The sequence below is a fragment of the Cupressus sempervirens genome, chromosome 4, assembly GCF_028749045.1.
Source record: "Cupressus sempervirens isolate cs-2001-9-10 chromosome 4, ASM2874904v1, whole genome shotgun sequence".
Classification (NCBI taxonomy): Eukaryota; Viridiplantae; Streptophyta; class Pinopsida; order Cupressales; family Cupressaceae; genus Cupressus; species Cupressus sempervirens.
In genome coordinates, this window is record NC_143121.1 from 302,430,366 (window position 1) to 302,447,051 (window position 16,686).

At 39.2% G+C, this 16,686-nt stretch overlaps 1 protein-coding gene across 1 annotated transcript in view; it reads left to right on the forward strand.

Annotated features, from left to right (window-relative positions):
* LOC149561208 (ATP-dependent DNA helicase homolog MER3-like) overlaps window positions 1-16,686 on the forward strand; it is a 201,601-nt gene that overhangs the window by 72,994 nt on the left and 111,921 nt on the right. The window contains exon 6 of the mRNA XM_089825018.1: window positions 15,906-15,942. Coding sequence (XP_089681144.1) covers window positions 15,906-15,942 — 37 coding nt within the window. The remainder of the gene's footprint in view (window positions 1-15,905; window positions 15,943-16,686) is intronic.

The window sequence follows — 16,686 nt, forward strand, 5'->3', positions numbered from 1 at the left end:
ACTTTGACAAAGGATGGAGTGAAATGTTTACCATATGGATTAATTAAGCAACGCACACAGGAAATAGACACGAACACGAACAGCAAACAGCAGAACTATTATTATTATTCGCATATACCAACAGTACATCATGCTTTTCTCATATGATAATGATTACAATGCTTCTCGAAGGGGTTATAAATACTTTTCGACGAACCTTCCCGAAGGTATCCGTCGGCCAGATACATCATGTCCGCTACAAACTATTTACCGTCGGCTACATAACAAGAACTTTCCCGAAGGGACCTGTCGGCTGATACACAATTTCCTTCCCGAAGGGACCCGTCGGCCGATACACAATTTCTACCGACGACATCATCCCCCCCAAAAAGAAAAGTCGTCTCCTGACGACTACAGAACAAAACTCAAACAACTAATACAACAATATTGATCTGCCATATCACTTTCACATTCATCCTGTTGCATCTATAGCCTTTGCTAACACAATACTGACTCCTCAAGCTGACCTTGATAGCCACCTGTGCTGCTTCCTCTGCTTCCAACTCCTCGGTACCTTGAGCCAAGTGTCGCTGCACTGCTTCCAACTGGATGATCAGCTCCTCCCGAGCTCTCTATGCATCCACCAAGACAGCCTCACAGCCAACACCTACTCTCAGTGCCTCTGGTAGACAGACACTCCATGCCTGCCGCAGCTCTAAGTCTTTTCAACTGGTCAGACTCTCACGACTGATATCCGTAACGACTGGGGGTCTAGGGGGCAACGCCCCCAGCGGGGTTGAGGGGCAGCGCCCCCGCGGGGTCCTAGGTGTGCTCCCTGTCGTAGTACAGGGTGGGGTCGAGGGGCAGCGCCCCTCGCCGCCAAGACCAAATTAGCACTTCGCAACCCACACAGAAATGTATCGAACATACCATTTCTGTCATTTTCTGGCGATTCTACACTCTTTCTGGCAATCGCTGATGCTTCCCCTTCCCTGTGGCATCATCTGATACTCATTCTGAGCAACTTGATTCTGTCGTCGTTTTTTTTTTCTTTTTTTAGAAAACCTCCTGTCACCCTTTTGTGATGAAATTCGTACGGCTTCCAACTTGACACAATCTGGATTCCAATCTGCTAAAAAAAACCGTACTGCAATATCCCACTGTCTTGAAAAATCCGTACAATGAAAATTAACAAATTTTGGTTCCAGAAACCGTACATTAATCTTCTGAGGCACAAAAAAATTGTACAACTTTGTAAGTGGAAACCGTACCTTGCCTTAAAACCGTACTTCAAATTTGAAACCCGTACCTTGTCTTTAAAAAACCATATTGCAAAATCCGTACTTCAAAAATCGTACTCCAAAAACCGTACTACAAAACCGTACAGTGGTGCTCCTTCCTGCATATACTGAATACCGTATGGTACTCTCCCTTAAAAAATCGTACAAAACTCTATTCTTTAAAAAAGCCGTACACCATTTTCCATCTTCTGAGAGATCCGTACGGTGGATATGTGAAATCCGTACGTCGTACGGTGTTCCTTCATTGTGAAATCCGTATGTGCTTGAGGAAGCCGTACGGTGCCCATATTTGACTTGTAAAAATTCGTACGGTGCTTATCTGATTGCATAAATTCGTACGGCCACACTACATATGAAAGTCCGTACAGTGATAGGGACTCAAAAGCCGTACGATTGCATTTGATAAATCCGTACGGCCACACTGCATCTGAAAAGGCCGTACGGTGATAAAGATCAAAAGTTGTACGGTGACTTACATAAAATCCATACATAACCTGCCTGCACCAGAAGACCACAAATCCGTACAGCAATTTCCCTCCCTGAATCTGTATGGCAGGAATGATGGAAATCCGTACAGTGCATCATTGTTATAAAATCCGTACATCATACATTAAAACCCGTTTTGTTCAAAGCTCAAAAATCCGTACATTGTCTTCACTTTAGCTCCTTTCAAAAACTCTCAGACTTTACAAGCTGCAAAACCGTACTCTTCCTCCAAATTTTGTACGATGAGCAGGTTAAATCCGTACGGTGCTTCAGAGTTTAATAAACCGTACACTAGCTCCCAACTTAAAAACTGTACAACTCAAAAGCAAGTGAAAACCATATGGTGAGCAAACAAAATCCGTACGGTACTTTTTAAATTTTTTTTTTCCCGAAAATCTCACTTCTGGAACAATTATGTACAATATTTACATATATACAATACCTACAGTCTTTTCTTAGTTATTCGTCCACGGGGGTGCGTTACTTCTTTCATGGCAGACATTCAACTTCGACCTCTTCACTACATCAAATACTTCCTTTCCGTCTAGCATCCACTGTTTTATTGCTCTGTTATTGCCTACTTCCCAAATCTGGTACGGCCCGACCCATTTAATTTTGAACTTGCCTGGTTTGATTTTATTCCGATCGTCGTACTTCAACACCCACTGTCCACGTTGAAACTTGCTACGCTTGTTCTGTGTCATCTCCATACCACCCAGTTTGTTCCCGAAGCTCCGTAGCATGGACTCCATCAGTTGCCCTTTCTGGCCACCAATAACACGTCCACTCCGTACTGCTGCAACTTTTATTAGACCCTTCTGCTTTGTTTCCTGTGCAGACCGTATCGTGTGTCTTCGTTGCTGTTGGTACCTTTCTGCTATATTTGTGGTTCGACATAATACTTTCTTCCTGCGCAGTCGTACAGTAGAATCTTTCCTTCTTTTGGGTTCGTACTGTATGTTCTGTCCTTCAGCTTCAGTCATACCTGCATTTCCTCCTTTGACTTCTCCATGTTCCTTTAGACATTCATTTCCTCCGTCGGCTTCTTTGTGTTCCTTCGGACATTCATTTCCTCCTTTGGCTTCTCTGTGTTCCTTCGAATATTCATTTCCTTCTTCTTTCTTACCTTCATCGATCCTTAGCATATTACAACTTGGAAAGAGCTCGTAATCCTCTATTTGCCAGTGGTAAAGACCATTTATTGAATCTAGATCGTCATCTCCTTCCAATCGTAGGACTCCCTCTTGATCGGGTTCCATAATCTGCCTCCTCTCATCGTCTTCTCCTTCAGAATCCGATGATAGAGCTTCTTCTCCAACCATCTGAGTGTGCAGATCAATGACATACTTCCGGCCTTTGCTTTCGAGTGATAAAGTATTTTTCTTCCAATCGTGCTTTGCTTTTGCTTGTATCAGCCACCCTCGACCCAAAATAGCATCGTACCCCTTCTGCTTCAGTGGGATTACGACAAAGTCCAACAGGAATGGCTGTGTTCCAATCATCACTGGTTGTGCTGTCAGGACTCCCAATGGCTTGATTCCATGTTGATCGGCCATTAGCAGCTGGAATGTAGGCGGCCATAATGTCGGCTGTCCCAACTTTTTCCAAGTGTCTTCAGGCAACACATTGACACTAGAGCCTTCGTCCACAATTGTTTCCGTCAATACAGTCTCGAGAATTCCCATTTCGACGATTGCTGGATGGCGTCCGGATGAGAGGGCTAACAGCATCGGATCTTTTGCGCTTGCACCACTTTCCTTCTCCTTTTTGTCCACTGTACTTGCTCCACTTTCCTGCTTCCTTCCATGTTCTCCTGGTAGTTGAGCAGCGGGAACAATGTTTGTGAGTGGTGATCGGAGTTGAGGCATAGTGAGCAACTGATCACTTATCCTGACAGGTATCTCGGCTTGCAAAATTTGCCGGACAATGTTCTGTTCTGCGCAGTTCCGTACGGAAGTACTCGGCGTGTCCTTCAGGTGTGCCGTTTCTGCCTGTGTTGCTTTCTGGATCTCTACCCGTGCTTCTTCCAGTCTCTTCTTTTCTTCCGCCGGGTCGGGGTACACTTTCGCTTGCTTCCGTGTGATGGCCAAAACCTCTTCTTCGTCCGTCCCTACGGTAATCAAGTTTACGCCGGACTTCGGGCACTTAGTATCATCATGATCTCTAGGTCCACACCAACGGCATAGCAGCTTCGGTGTGTTCATCGTTGTGCACTCCCGGGCGAAGTGACATTGGCCAATTGAACAATTGGCCGACCATTCGCATCGTACTGAATTCGACTCCTTCCTCCATTGTTGTTGTTGCCACCATTGTGGTTATTGCTGTTGTTGTTTGGACCGCGCCAGTTGTTTCTGTATCCACCTGATGTGGCACCTTTCGTACTAGTGTTCCCGTTCCCTCCTGACGGGGATGCCTCCTGTGATAGGAACACTTGCTGCGGTGTCCTTGTTTTTAAATTGAAAGGGCATTCTTTTACTGAGTGTCCGAGGATCTGACAGATTTCACAAAATTGCTCTTTCGGGCAGGATCCCTTCGTATGGCCTTCTTTCTTACATTTCGTGCACCATAGGTCATTGCCCTTAGTTTCCTTGTTCATGTTTTTGAATTCCTTCATCATTCGTATCATGTCCTTCTGGAGAGCACGGACTTTCTTGCTGCTTCCCTCGTCATCGTCCCTGCTATCTTCTCTTGAAGGCTCATCGTTATTTGAATCCGATGAGCTGGTCTTCTGGTCACTTTCGAGGTTCATTGCCCGATTGTACGCTTCAATGTATGTCGATGGTGGCACGATCTTCATCTTCCTCCGCAGCTTCGGGTGAAGGCCTTCAATGAACCATCTTTTCTGGAGCCCATCTGCCGGTTTATTCTCCATTTTACTGATTAAGTCCTTCAACCTCCTGGCAAAGACCCCTACAGTTTCATTCTTCTTTTGCTTGGTATTGAATATCTCTGCGACAATTTCATTGTCATCACGCAAAAGTTGAAATTCTGCGATGAACTCCTTAATGTTATCCCAACTATTTAATTTCTGTGGATCGGCATCAGTAAACCAATCAATGGCAACACCTCGTAGGGTAGCAGGAAATTGTCGGATCCATTTGTTTGTATCCGTTATCCCATTTGCCCTCCAGATCGTTTCACATGTTTTACAATGTCGAATGGGATCAACTGCTTCATCACTATCAATTTAGACAATTTTTCCTTCGGACCTGCCATTATTACTGTATGTCGAGGGTTTTGTTGTGTACTTGCGTTGTTTTGCACTCCCGCGCTGTTATGAGCTCCCGCACTGTTTTGAACACCCGCGTTGTTCTGCACACCCGCGCTGTTCTGTACACCCGCGCTGTTCTGCACACCCGTGCTATTTTTTGCTTCCGCGCTGTTTTCAACACCCGCGCTGTTTTCTGTTTCCGCGCTGTTTTCAACACTCGCGTTGTTTTGAGCTTCCGCGCTGTTTGGTGAAGAAGAGGGTTTGTCAACCGAAGCTGTCCGTTCCGGAAGTATATCTCGGACGAAGAGGTCACTCCACGCTCGTGCTCCTTCGGCACTCCGAGCCATGCGAGTCGATCTCCTTCCGTCAGGATTCTCTTCCCGTGGCGTATGCAGGTTCAGAAACTCCTCTCTCGCTTCTTCCACCAAATCAAGCCGTTGTCGAGTCTCCTTCAACAATCCTTCCGCGCTCTTGTTTCCGTCGGAAATCTTATTAAACCTCCTTCGATGCTCTATCTGCTGAGCCAAAATTAAATTTTCCTGTGCAACGCGTATGTCATCTTTTTCCTTCAGCTGACTCTTATCTTTGTTCAACTGATTCGGTATTTAATTCATATCCGCCTGCCTGCGTGCCAGATCCATCGGACAACGGCGCCAAATGTTTACTGTATGGATTAATTAAGCAACGCACACAGGAAATAGACACGAACACGAACAGAAAACAACAGAACTATTATTATTATTCGCATATACCAACAGTACATCATGCTTTTCTCATATGATAATGATTACAATGCTTCCCGAAGGGGTTATAAATACTTTTCGACGAACCTTCCCGAAGGTATCCGTCGGCCAGATACATCATGTCCGCTACAAACTATTTTACCGTCGGCTACATAACAAGAACTTTCCCAAAGGGACCCGTCGGCTGATACACAATTTCCTTCCCGAAGGGACCCGTCGGCCGATACACAATTTCTACCGACGACATGAAACATAAGTTGAAGCCATTGAAGGGGAAAGAAGAAAAGGTATGTAGTGCTGCCATAATATGTTTTGTTGATGGAAAAGATTTTCTCAAGGATATGAGGCGTAAGCATATGTGTTTTGTTGTAATTCCAGAAGATGGTAAAAGTGAAGTAGAGGAGGTACCTACACAAGTGGTAGATTTGTTGGACGAGTTTCCAGATAGTGTCAGATAATGTACTTGATGGGTTAGCCCCAGTGAGGAAGATTAGTAACCAAATGGACTTGATACCAGGGGCCAATTTTCCAAACAAGGCAACACACATAATGACACTAGTAGAAAGTGAAGAGTTGAACAGACAAGTTCATGAGTTATTACAGAAGGGGTTGATTCGAGAGAGTCTAAGTCCTTGTGTTGTACCAGTAGTATTGGCACCTAAGAAGAACAGAGGATGTGTAGAGATTCTCTAGCTATCAAAAAGATCACAATCAAGTACAAATTTCCATTACCACGGATGTATCATATTATGGACTGTTTGAGTGGAGTTGTGTATTTCACAAAGATAGATCTGAAGAGTGGGTACCATTAGATTCATATCAGAGTATAAGATGAGTGGAAGATTGCTTTTAAGACAAGGGTACGAATTGTTAGTCATGCCTTTTGGGCTAACCAATGCACCGAGCACTTTCATAAGGCTCATGAATAAGGTATTGGAGGCGTTTCTGGGTAAGTTTGTCCTTGTTTACCTAGATGATATTTTGATCTTTGTTAAGACATTGGAGGAGCGTTTGATGCACATTCGTAAGGTGTTTAATAAGTTGAGGGAGGAAAAGTTGTTGAAAAACTTGAAGAAGTGTAGTTTTGTGAAGGAGTTGGTGTACTTGGGATTTGTAGTATCGAAAGAAGGTCTGAAAATGGACCTTGAGAAAGTGAAGACTATCCTCAAATGATCTACTCCAAGGAGTGCAATAGAGGTCAGATCTATTCATGGATTGGCTAGTTTTTACAAATAGTTTATCAGAGATTTTAGTAGTATTTGTGGATCTTTAACTAAAACAGTGAGAGGAGATAGAAAATAATCTAAGTGGACTGTAGGGGTAGATAAGAGTTTCAATTGGTTGAAACATAAAGTTATAGAGCAACCTGTCTTAGCACTTCCAGATTTTCATAAGGTGTTTCAAGTAGACTGTGATGCTAGTGGTACTACAATAGGAGCTGTTTTGAGCCAAGAAGGTAGACCTATTGCTTATTTTAGTGAGAAATTGAATGATGCCAAAATAAAGTATTCTATTTATGATCATAAATTATATACTATAGTTCAAGCATTGAAGAAGTGGATACAATATCTTCTTCCTAAGGTGTTTTTTTTGTATACTAATCATCAAGCTTTGCAATATTTGTATAGTCAAGGAAAATTAAAATAAGGCATTTGAAATGGGTTGAGGTTTTGCAGACTCATACATTTTTTTGAAACATAGGAGTGGGAAGTCTAACCGAGTTGCAGATGCTCTTAGTAGAAGACAAGTTTTGCTTATAGCAATGTAGATTGAGGTGGTTGGGTTTAAGGAACTCAAGAATTTGTATCCAGAGGATCCTGATTTTGGTGAGGCTTGGAAAGTTTGTACAAAACCTGTTACATTTGATAGGAGAAAGTGGTTGGATTTCATAATCCAAGATGGTATGTGGTTCAAGGAAAGTCAGTTTTGCATTCCGAAAAGTACCATGAGAGAGAGTCTCATCAAGGGGAAGCATAGTAGAGGATTGGTTGGACACTTTGGTAGAGATAAGACCATTGCTTTGGTTGCTGAGAATTGTTATTAACCATAGTTGTAGCAAGATGTGAAAAAGTTTGTGTAGTGTTGCAGAGTATGTCACATGGCAAAAGGAGTGAAGCAAAATATAGGGTTATATAAGCCATTACCTATACCTGAGAAGCCATGGAAAGATGTTAGCATGGATTTCGATTTCAGATCACCATTAGCTCATAACATTGCTTGTCTTTCAGTCTCTGCAACTCTTGACAGCTTGCCCTCTTTTCAAGCTTTGTCTCCTTGAGTCTCCATGCTCAATGTACCAGTGCAATCATCTCTTTTTGACCACTTATCGAAGCAGAGTATTTGTGCTTTGTTCTTCCTTCTCCTAGATGTCTTCTCCTTGACACCCTTCAACTACTTTGCAATTTAGCACACCAGCAGCTCTTGCTTTTTGGCCTTTGACTCCTTAAATAGAAGTTTGGAACTTCTTTTCTCGCTCGATTCTTCCCTCCTTCGATTTCAATTTGTGTGGATTAGGTAGGATTCATTGAATCTAACCCATATTTTGTTCCTTCTAGAAACATCATGAAGAATCCTCTTGAATTCGCTTAAAAACGGTTTACATAGAATTCTGTGCCACCAGCTCATCATCCTTATCCTCCAACTGGTTCACAAAATTCAAGTTACCAAGGACACAACTAGGGCATGATTTGATATTTGTAGAATGGCATATTTCATTCCTTGCAAGAAGACAAGTGATGTTAATGTGGCGGATTTGTTTTCAGAGAAGTGGTGAGGCTACACGGTTTGCCAAAGAGTATAGTTTTTGATCGCGATACCGAATTTGTTGGGTATTTTTGGCGTACATTGTGGAAGAAATTGAAGACAGATTTGAAGTTCACTTCACTTCATCCATAGACTAATGGACAAATAGAGGTTGTGAACTAGAGTTTGGGGAATTTGTTGAGATGCTTGGTTGGAGATAGGCCAAAAGGTTGGAATTTGATTTTACCACAGGCAAAATTTGCATAGAATAATTTTGTCAATAGGAGTACTAGTAACTCACCATTCCAGATTGTACATGGGACCAGTCCTAGAAATGCTTTTTAATTGAGGCAATTGGATAAAGGAGAGATAAGTAGTTTTGAAGCAAAAGATTTTGCTGAACATTTGAAGAACATACATGAGGAGGTGAGGAAGCACATTACAAAGATGAATACACAGTATAGGGCTAAGATAGATGTGAAAAAGAGGTATAAGGAATTTTAGATTGGAGATGAACTCGTGGTTCATTTGAGGAAGGAGAGATTTCCGGTGGGTACATATAATAAGTTGAAAATGAAGAAGTTTGGACCATGCAAGACAGTGAAAATGAATAATTTTGGAAATGCCTATGAAGTAGAGTTGCGAGCTGAACTAAATATTTCACAAGTGTTTAACATTTCAGATTTGACAGATATTATGCGAAAGGTGACAGAGATGAAGTTGCAGAAGTATAGTGGAGTATTCTGGTATCTACTTCAGCTACACAAGATTGAGGAGATATTGGACAGTTGTGAGGGAAGAAGTACAAGGAACAAGAGATATGAAGAGTATTTGGTCAAATAGAAAGGTAGTCTAGTAGAGGATTCATCATGGCTAGCACGGGAAGAGGTTGACTGTCTTGGTTCTCCTCTGATTACCTCAGACGTGACAGGGTCAGTTCTCAAATTACCTCGGGTGTTTGATGCAAGAGCATCCTAGGTGTAAGGGCAATCTTGCATCACGCAAAAATTTTTCTGTTTCCAATTTTCCAGTTTTTGTGTTTTAAAAAATGCTATTTCTATACAAAGTTGCTATTTGTGGGAGAATAGTTTGCTAATTTTAGTAAGTTAGTATTATGTGCTCGAATTTTTCTAATTTCATATGTGGACGTTTATCTTTGACATATCACCTTGCCAAATGAGTTTTATTGTCATATCATATGTATTGGTGTAGTTATTGCAGATTTTTTGTGTGAATTTTGGCTATTCAAACTTCAGATCCAGTGATGAAGGCTTAGATGACGCGGAAATGAGACAAATCCTTGAACGATGGACGCTTGTGCTATTGTCCATTGTAGATCACTAGCCGAGGATTTCAAAATGGGGTTATAATAGCCCATCGGCTCAATGGTTTGCTAGTTATGGTCTCCAGAAGTGGACCCATCCGAAAATGTAATTTGTAAATTGTCTTGAATTGATCTTATGTAATAAATTGCAATGAAATGATATAATATGAAGGTTGGTCGACTTTAAGGGTTAGGGCTTAGTGTCTAGAACTTTCTTGGGTGGTTAAAAGTGCCTATATAAGGAAGGCTCGTAGGTTGTCTAGGGTAGTTTTGGGTGATAGTTGCAGCTCTGTCTTGCAGACTGTTGTAAGGAAGACACTCATGTGGGTTTGCAAATTGTAATTCTATAATTCCACATTTGTGGCGATAATAAGAAGCCCATACTCTGTTCCGTCAATTTGTGTTATTCTATTGTTGTTGTTGTTTGTTGTGGTATTAAGGGAAGCACCATTCATCAACTTATGCCATTGACTCCTCTTAATTGAAACATCCTCACCTCAAGCATAAATCATTGTTTTTGCAGCCAACATATTGGTCTCTTGTATATTATGCCATTTAGGATTTAAGTATAGCAACATAGTTAAGGGGTGTATTAATTTTGTTTCGTCTTCCATGCAACTTTTCTTCTAAGGAAAGATGTAAAGAAAGAATCTTTATCTATTATTTTCTTGATTTTTTCACACATGAAATCTATTTCTTTATAAATTTCTCTCAAGCATGCCTTGTTTGTGTTTGCCTATTTAATGACCTCACATATGAGCCCAATAAATTTCTAAACAAATTTAACTTCAGCCCAAAATGATCATCAAGAACCAAACCTCTCACCTCAACTTTAGTACTAATATAGATTGTCTCCAAGTTACCCATGCATCACTAACTACCATTGAACACAAAACTCAGTTGACTTCACAAAAGACAATCAAGAAAAATGACATAAGATGCAAACTTTGTATCAATAGGTTTCAGAAGTATCACCTTGGCAAATTTTTTAAAAATGGCTTGTGTCTGGTGATGGTTACATTTTAACTATATTTTTCTACCCTTTCTCATGAGATTTGAAATCCATTGTAACTTGCCAATATCCTTGACTGCACATTGTTCAAAGAACACACACAACATGGTGCCCAACTATATGCTTACACCCTTTTGCACCAACATACCTGCTGCTTCACCAACATACTGGCGACAACTTCGACTACATGTGATACCTCCAGCTCCTCAATGTTGTCACATAGCTGGTTATCAAGAAACTCTGCAATTTTTTCCTTGCCTTTGTTAAATTTGACAATCAGATTTATCCAAATAATCTTAATATATACTTAAGACTTCTAATAGATATAATTAAATATATAAAGTCTTATATATATATGTGTGTGTGTGTGTGTGTACAATCAATACATATATTGATCTTGATTGAAACTTTACACAATGAGACTTTGCTTATCTTTATCCTGATTTTCTAGACCGCAGGTTATGAGCCCACTCGCTTGGTACTTAAGAAAATTTGCTTGAATTTGTATGGTTTGACTTTCATATGATGATCCGTCGTGGAGTTGCTGACAACCAGTACTGACAGACTGGAGTCTGTTGTAATTGCTTTGTATGATCACTGTTGCATTCGATGTAAGGGAAAGCTGTACTAAACTGTCGACCAGTATTCAAAGACTTTGACAATCACAATGTATATGTTTGATCTTTATTGATACAAAGAAGATTCGTTGACCTGTGATTTGATAGCGTGAAAACTGAAATCTTCCTCAACACTTGAGGATGATGTATTTAATATGTTTGGTGTGAATCGTTATTCAAATCTGTGTGTGTCTTTATTCAAAAGTGTTTGCAAAGAATATATGTAAGACTACAAGTCACGTTCGATAGACATTACTTGGGAGTCACAGCCTATCAAACGTGACTGTTAGTCACATCACAACAAACTAATATAAATTCTGCCAAATTGACTAATATTGTCAATTACCAACAACTTGTTATGCAATGTTTAATCAGCCTCTAACTTAGTATATATTATCTCCACAGATATATATATATAAATATAATGTGCAATAAAATAAATATATTTTCTAGTATTATTATCCTACTAAACTATACATAACAGCCTTGATTAATCTTTTGCCTTCGAAAAATAATGGCTTTTGCTACATGTTACCATGGTGTCAACTAGTGGATGATTTCTAGTGTTTATCCACCCATCCATCACAATATTGCATCCATTTTTTTTTATCTCATGCCCTTTTTTTTGGTTCAATCTGAAGTAGAAACTTTTGAACCAATTATTCTTAAGGACAGATGGTGGCCACTTGAATTGGGTGAGGCTCTTTCACAACTTCAAGTAGTTATTTACTGCTGAAGATCAAAATGCTAGATGCCAAGATATCCAAGAACTATGCAAAATAATCGTTTCTAAGAAAATGACTCTTGAGATGGACAATATAGTGGGTGGAGAGCTAACCAAGAAGGAAATCACTGAATTTATTCCGTTATTTTAGAAAGGAAAATCTCTTGGAGCAGATGGACTACCTATTGAGTTCTGTAATGAAATGGACACCCCTGGATGTCCCAAAAAACTAAACCAAATTGCTGAAAGGAATTATGTCAAACAGTTTGCATTCAACTTCTTATTTCTCCGTTTAATGTTTTAAACCCCTTATAACTCCGGAAATCAAACGTTTATTTGTATGTTGTGTTTCGTGCATGGAATTGGTATCATACAACATAAACAAGAAAGAAACTACAATGATATGCAAAGTGGAAATGAACTGCTGCTAATAAAATGTTATTTTCAGAATTCATAAAACCAAATACATGGCAGATTTATCAACTCACTAATTACTTCAGCAGTATTGACATGATACTCTAGCCCATGCTTTCGAACTTGCTGCTACAATACTTTGTCCTTCAATCAAAACACTACCTTCATAATACCATTCCCTCAAAGCAGCATAAGCGTCGGACAAGTAGTGAAGAAGATATGAACAAAATACCAAATCTACCTGTAGTCGGAAATGCAACTAAACTGCCTGATAATGAAGCCAATAACAAAGAATTCCAAAGGCCAAACCCCAAGGGAATGATGTCTAGAATGTTACAAGAGAGGATAGACGTCCTCAAATGCCAAGAACGGAGCTGCAACTCACACACCAATTTCTTCTCATATTCAACCTGCCTAATGAACCCACAAATGCTTCCTTTTATTCTATTTCCAAGGGTTCGCTCAACTCATATGGGCAATGTGGGATAAAAGATGTGTAATATATAAAACATATATTAAAATACCCCTTATGTCTCCCTTGGGTACATATCACCATAAAATAAATATTAAAGTAACACTTTAATATTTTACAATTAAATTAGACGTTACTTTAATAAAACTTCAGGCATTAAAATGTATTAGCAATCGGACTTCGAATAATGCAAGTGATAGCTCATCGGAAAGCTCTCACCGAGGAGTATCGAATCCAATCACCAAAATTGACCTGCACTGTGTCCTGCCGACTTACTAAAAATAGTAAGTATGCCTGAAACTGAGTAAATCAACTTCGTTTTGGCCCAAACTGGAAATGACTAGGCCAAAACACTCCAAGATCCCATTAAACCCTTCATTAGCCCTCGGGACCATGTAGAACAAGGCTAACGCACACACACTTGGTCAACTGCTAAAATGGGGACATTGCATGTAAAGAAAATTTAGATTTGATGGTGGATGACCTAATGGAATTTTATTGGGAGGCTGTTGAGAAAGAATCACTAGGGGAAAAAATTAACAATGTTATCATTAAAATTCTACTTGAAGAAGGTGATGAGTAATACGAGAAACTAGAGACCAATCGCTTTTTTGAATGTTTCATATAAAATACTTGCAAAGGCATTAGCCAAGAGACTGATTGATATTGTAATAGAGATCAACAACAAGACACATATAGCGTTCATTTAAGGAAGATGTATACTAGCAAGTTTAAGTACAAGTTGGGAAGGATTCAATTGTGGGGAAATTAGTAAGAAGAATGCAGAGATACCTATTCTTGGTTTTGTAGAAACTTGTGATCATAGATAATGGTCTTTTGTTTTGAGTGTGATGGGAGGCATTTTTTTCCACCCACTTTGTGCCAAATGGTTAAAGTACTATCTAAGGATGCAAAATCTTAGGTTGAAATAAATGGGAAGTTGATAAAGTCATTCTCTTTGGGAAGGTTTCTTGGGCAAGGATGCTTGTTAGCTCTGGCTTTATTTGTTATTGCCTTCGAGGCACTATACTATGCTCTTAGAGACTTGAGGCCTGGGTCTGAGTTGAGAAGGGTGACACTTTCTAATCAGTTTACTCTTATCAAATACAATTTGCAGATGACATTGCTATATTCCCCTCTTTAGAGATTGATAACATTAAGAATTTCATGCACAAATTAGATTTCTTCTCCAATGCATCAGGTACTAAATTATCTGAGAGTGATACAGTATTATTAAACTGGGAAGATACTCCCCTTGATGTATCAGCACTTCCAATGGGGATATCCGAGCAGGATTGTAATGTGGCAGTGTTGTTCTCCAAGATCGAGAGGATGTTAAGTGGAACAGGAATTATTTGTCTTTTGTAGGCAGACAATAGGTCTGTTCGAAGATCCTATCCTCCTGCGCAACTTATATTTCTTCTGCATGGTTCTTTCAATCATATCAAATTAATAAAGTAGAAAAGATAATCAGACACTTCTTGTGGTCTGATGACAAACGGAAAAAGAGAAGATATGCAGTGAAATGGGAGTCGTATTGCCTTACCAAGTGGGAGAGTGGTCTTCGTCTTAAGGACCTAAAACTTTGAGGTGTAGCTTTTGCTACCAAATGGATTATTAAATGCATCGATGGTAGTCAATTCTGTAAAGTTCTGATTAGGGCTAACTTCCACAAGGCAGTTTCAGTGTTATTCCATCAAGATCTAAGGTCTTCGCAAATATTTGAAGAGCTTGGGAGTTATTTAAAGATAGAATTTAGGGTGGAGAAGCCATCATGAAGGACCAAAAAACAACCATTGGATTAAGGTCCTTATGGTGGAATTTGAGGCACAAAAACAAACCTTTGGCTCTTTTACAAGGTTGTTTGGCCAAGAATTGGAACAGAGAGAGCAAGCAACAGAGCAGATATTTTAGAAAGCCTACACTCAAAAGAACAATGAAATAGTTTCTTAAAAGAGACATTATAAACGATTTGGATTCTGTCTTGGAATGTACAGGAATAGGAGCCATTAGCAAACTCTAGCCACTAAGAAGTCTTGTTATAATTAATATAGTTGAGTAAATCCTGCTTTAGAAATTTACTGAAACTGTCAATCCAAATAACTTGAAATGGTCAGGCAATAAGCGCAGAACTCAATTCGTTTTCTGTGAAAACACCAATTTGGTCATCCATTGGATCCACAAAGCTGTGTCCATGCCATGTTAATTTAATTTGGAGAGCTGCCGCTGCCTTCTTTGAAATAATTTGACTACAATTACCTTATAGCCAATGTATATGACCCACTAAAAGGAAACCAGAGAACAATATACAAAGAAACTAATAAATTGGGCACAGAACCTGCAAAGGCTTCAATATACTCAAATTTACCTGCAAAAATAAAGAGTCAAGGGTTTCAGTAGCAGAACAGATGAAGCACACATGGATTATCTGCCCTTGTGCTTTGGCATGTCTAATAACTTAGTGACTTGGATCTAAACGATTTTTTTTTTTTTGCAAATAACATGGCAATTTAATTTTTTTTGATTTTAATATAAATTTCTTTATTTCAGTCCGTCTAAAAGATACATCTCATCCTATAGCTTCTACAGTAGGTAATAACATTAATTTAGCAAAAAGTAATAATGAAAATTCTCAATGTGCATGAGAAAATGTAATAAGATTTTTGTCTTGAAAGATCCAAACATAGTTATTTCTTTTGGATGGATTTAATACACTCAGAGTGAAGTCTTAGATTTTCAGTTCTAAGAAGGTTTTGATTTGTCAATTTAATATTTATATTTTATTCTAATGTTTATATGTATGATGATATTACTTTACCTCATTTGTACATATATCTTCATGATATTGTAGTTCATACATTTTTTACAACCTTTTTGCAGCGGAATGGCTTATAGTTCCCAGCGAAGGAGTTAAAAGGTTAGATTGGTATTCCAAATACACTCCAAGTATGTTTCTTTTACTAGTTCTCAGAGCTTGAAATCATTTTTCAAAACTTCTAATAATAGCCCATAACTTGGGCAGAGTATAATACAAAAATATAAATTACTAGAAGAGCCAGATGGTAGATGGGCATTGCACATCATAAATCTAGAGACAAAATTGTGGCTTGAAAAAGTTTTGAAACCAAATGAACCAAATTGAAATAATTTAATCCTCTTAAGTCACTGTTCTTTATCATTGGTGTATATGTGTACTCCAATTGATAGGAATACAAAGGTAAGCCAATATCAACTGAAGAGTTCGCATAATAGGAGCAGAATATCTTGAATCTCAGAGTCAAACTTCAGTTTAAAACTCAGGTGAAACGAATATTTCTGACTCTTTGAATGTCAAGTGTACGATGCGATATCTTTTGAAATCAGATGCTTCATTTGTCTCAAGAGTTATACAACTATTTTCGGCTACTGATAAAGGTCTATATTGGATAGTATCTAGTGAAAGTTTTCCTTTCTTCAAAAGGAAACTTTTAAAAATGAAAACCATGCTTTGGAGAGGTTGCTTTGTGTAGAATTAAAGTTGTAGACAACTTGCAGCTATCATCAGAGTATAAAACAAATTACTTAAGATGCATTCCCCATCATAGTCACTGCCCCCCGATCTGTTTATACCATATTTCTAACAGATATTACACAAGTACAATCCTTATCATCTGGTTTTAGA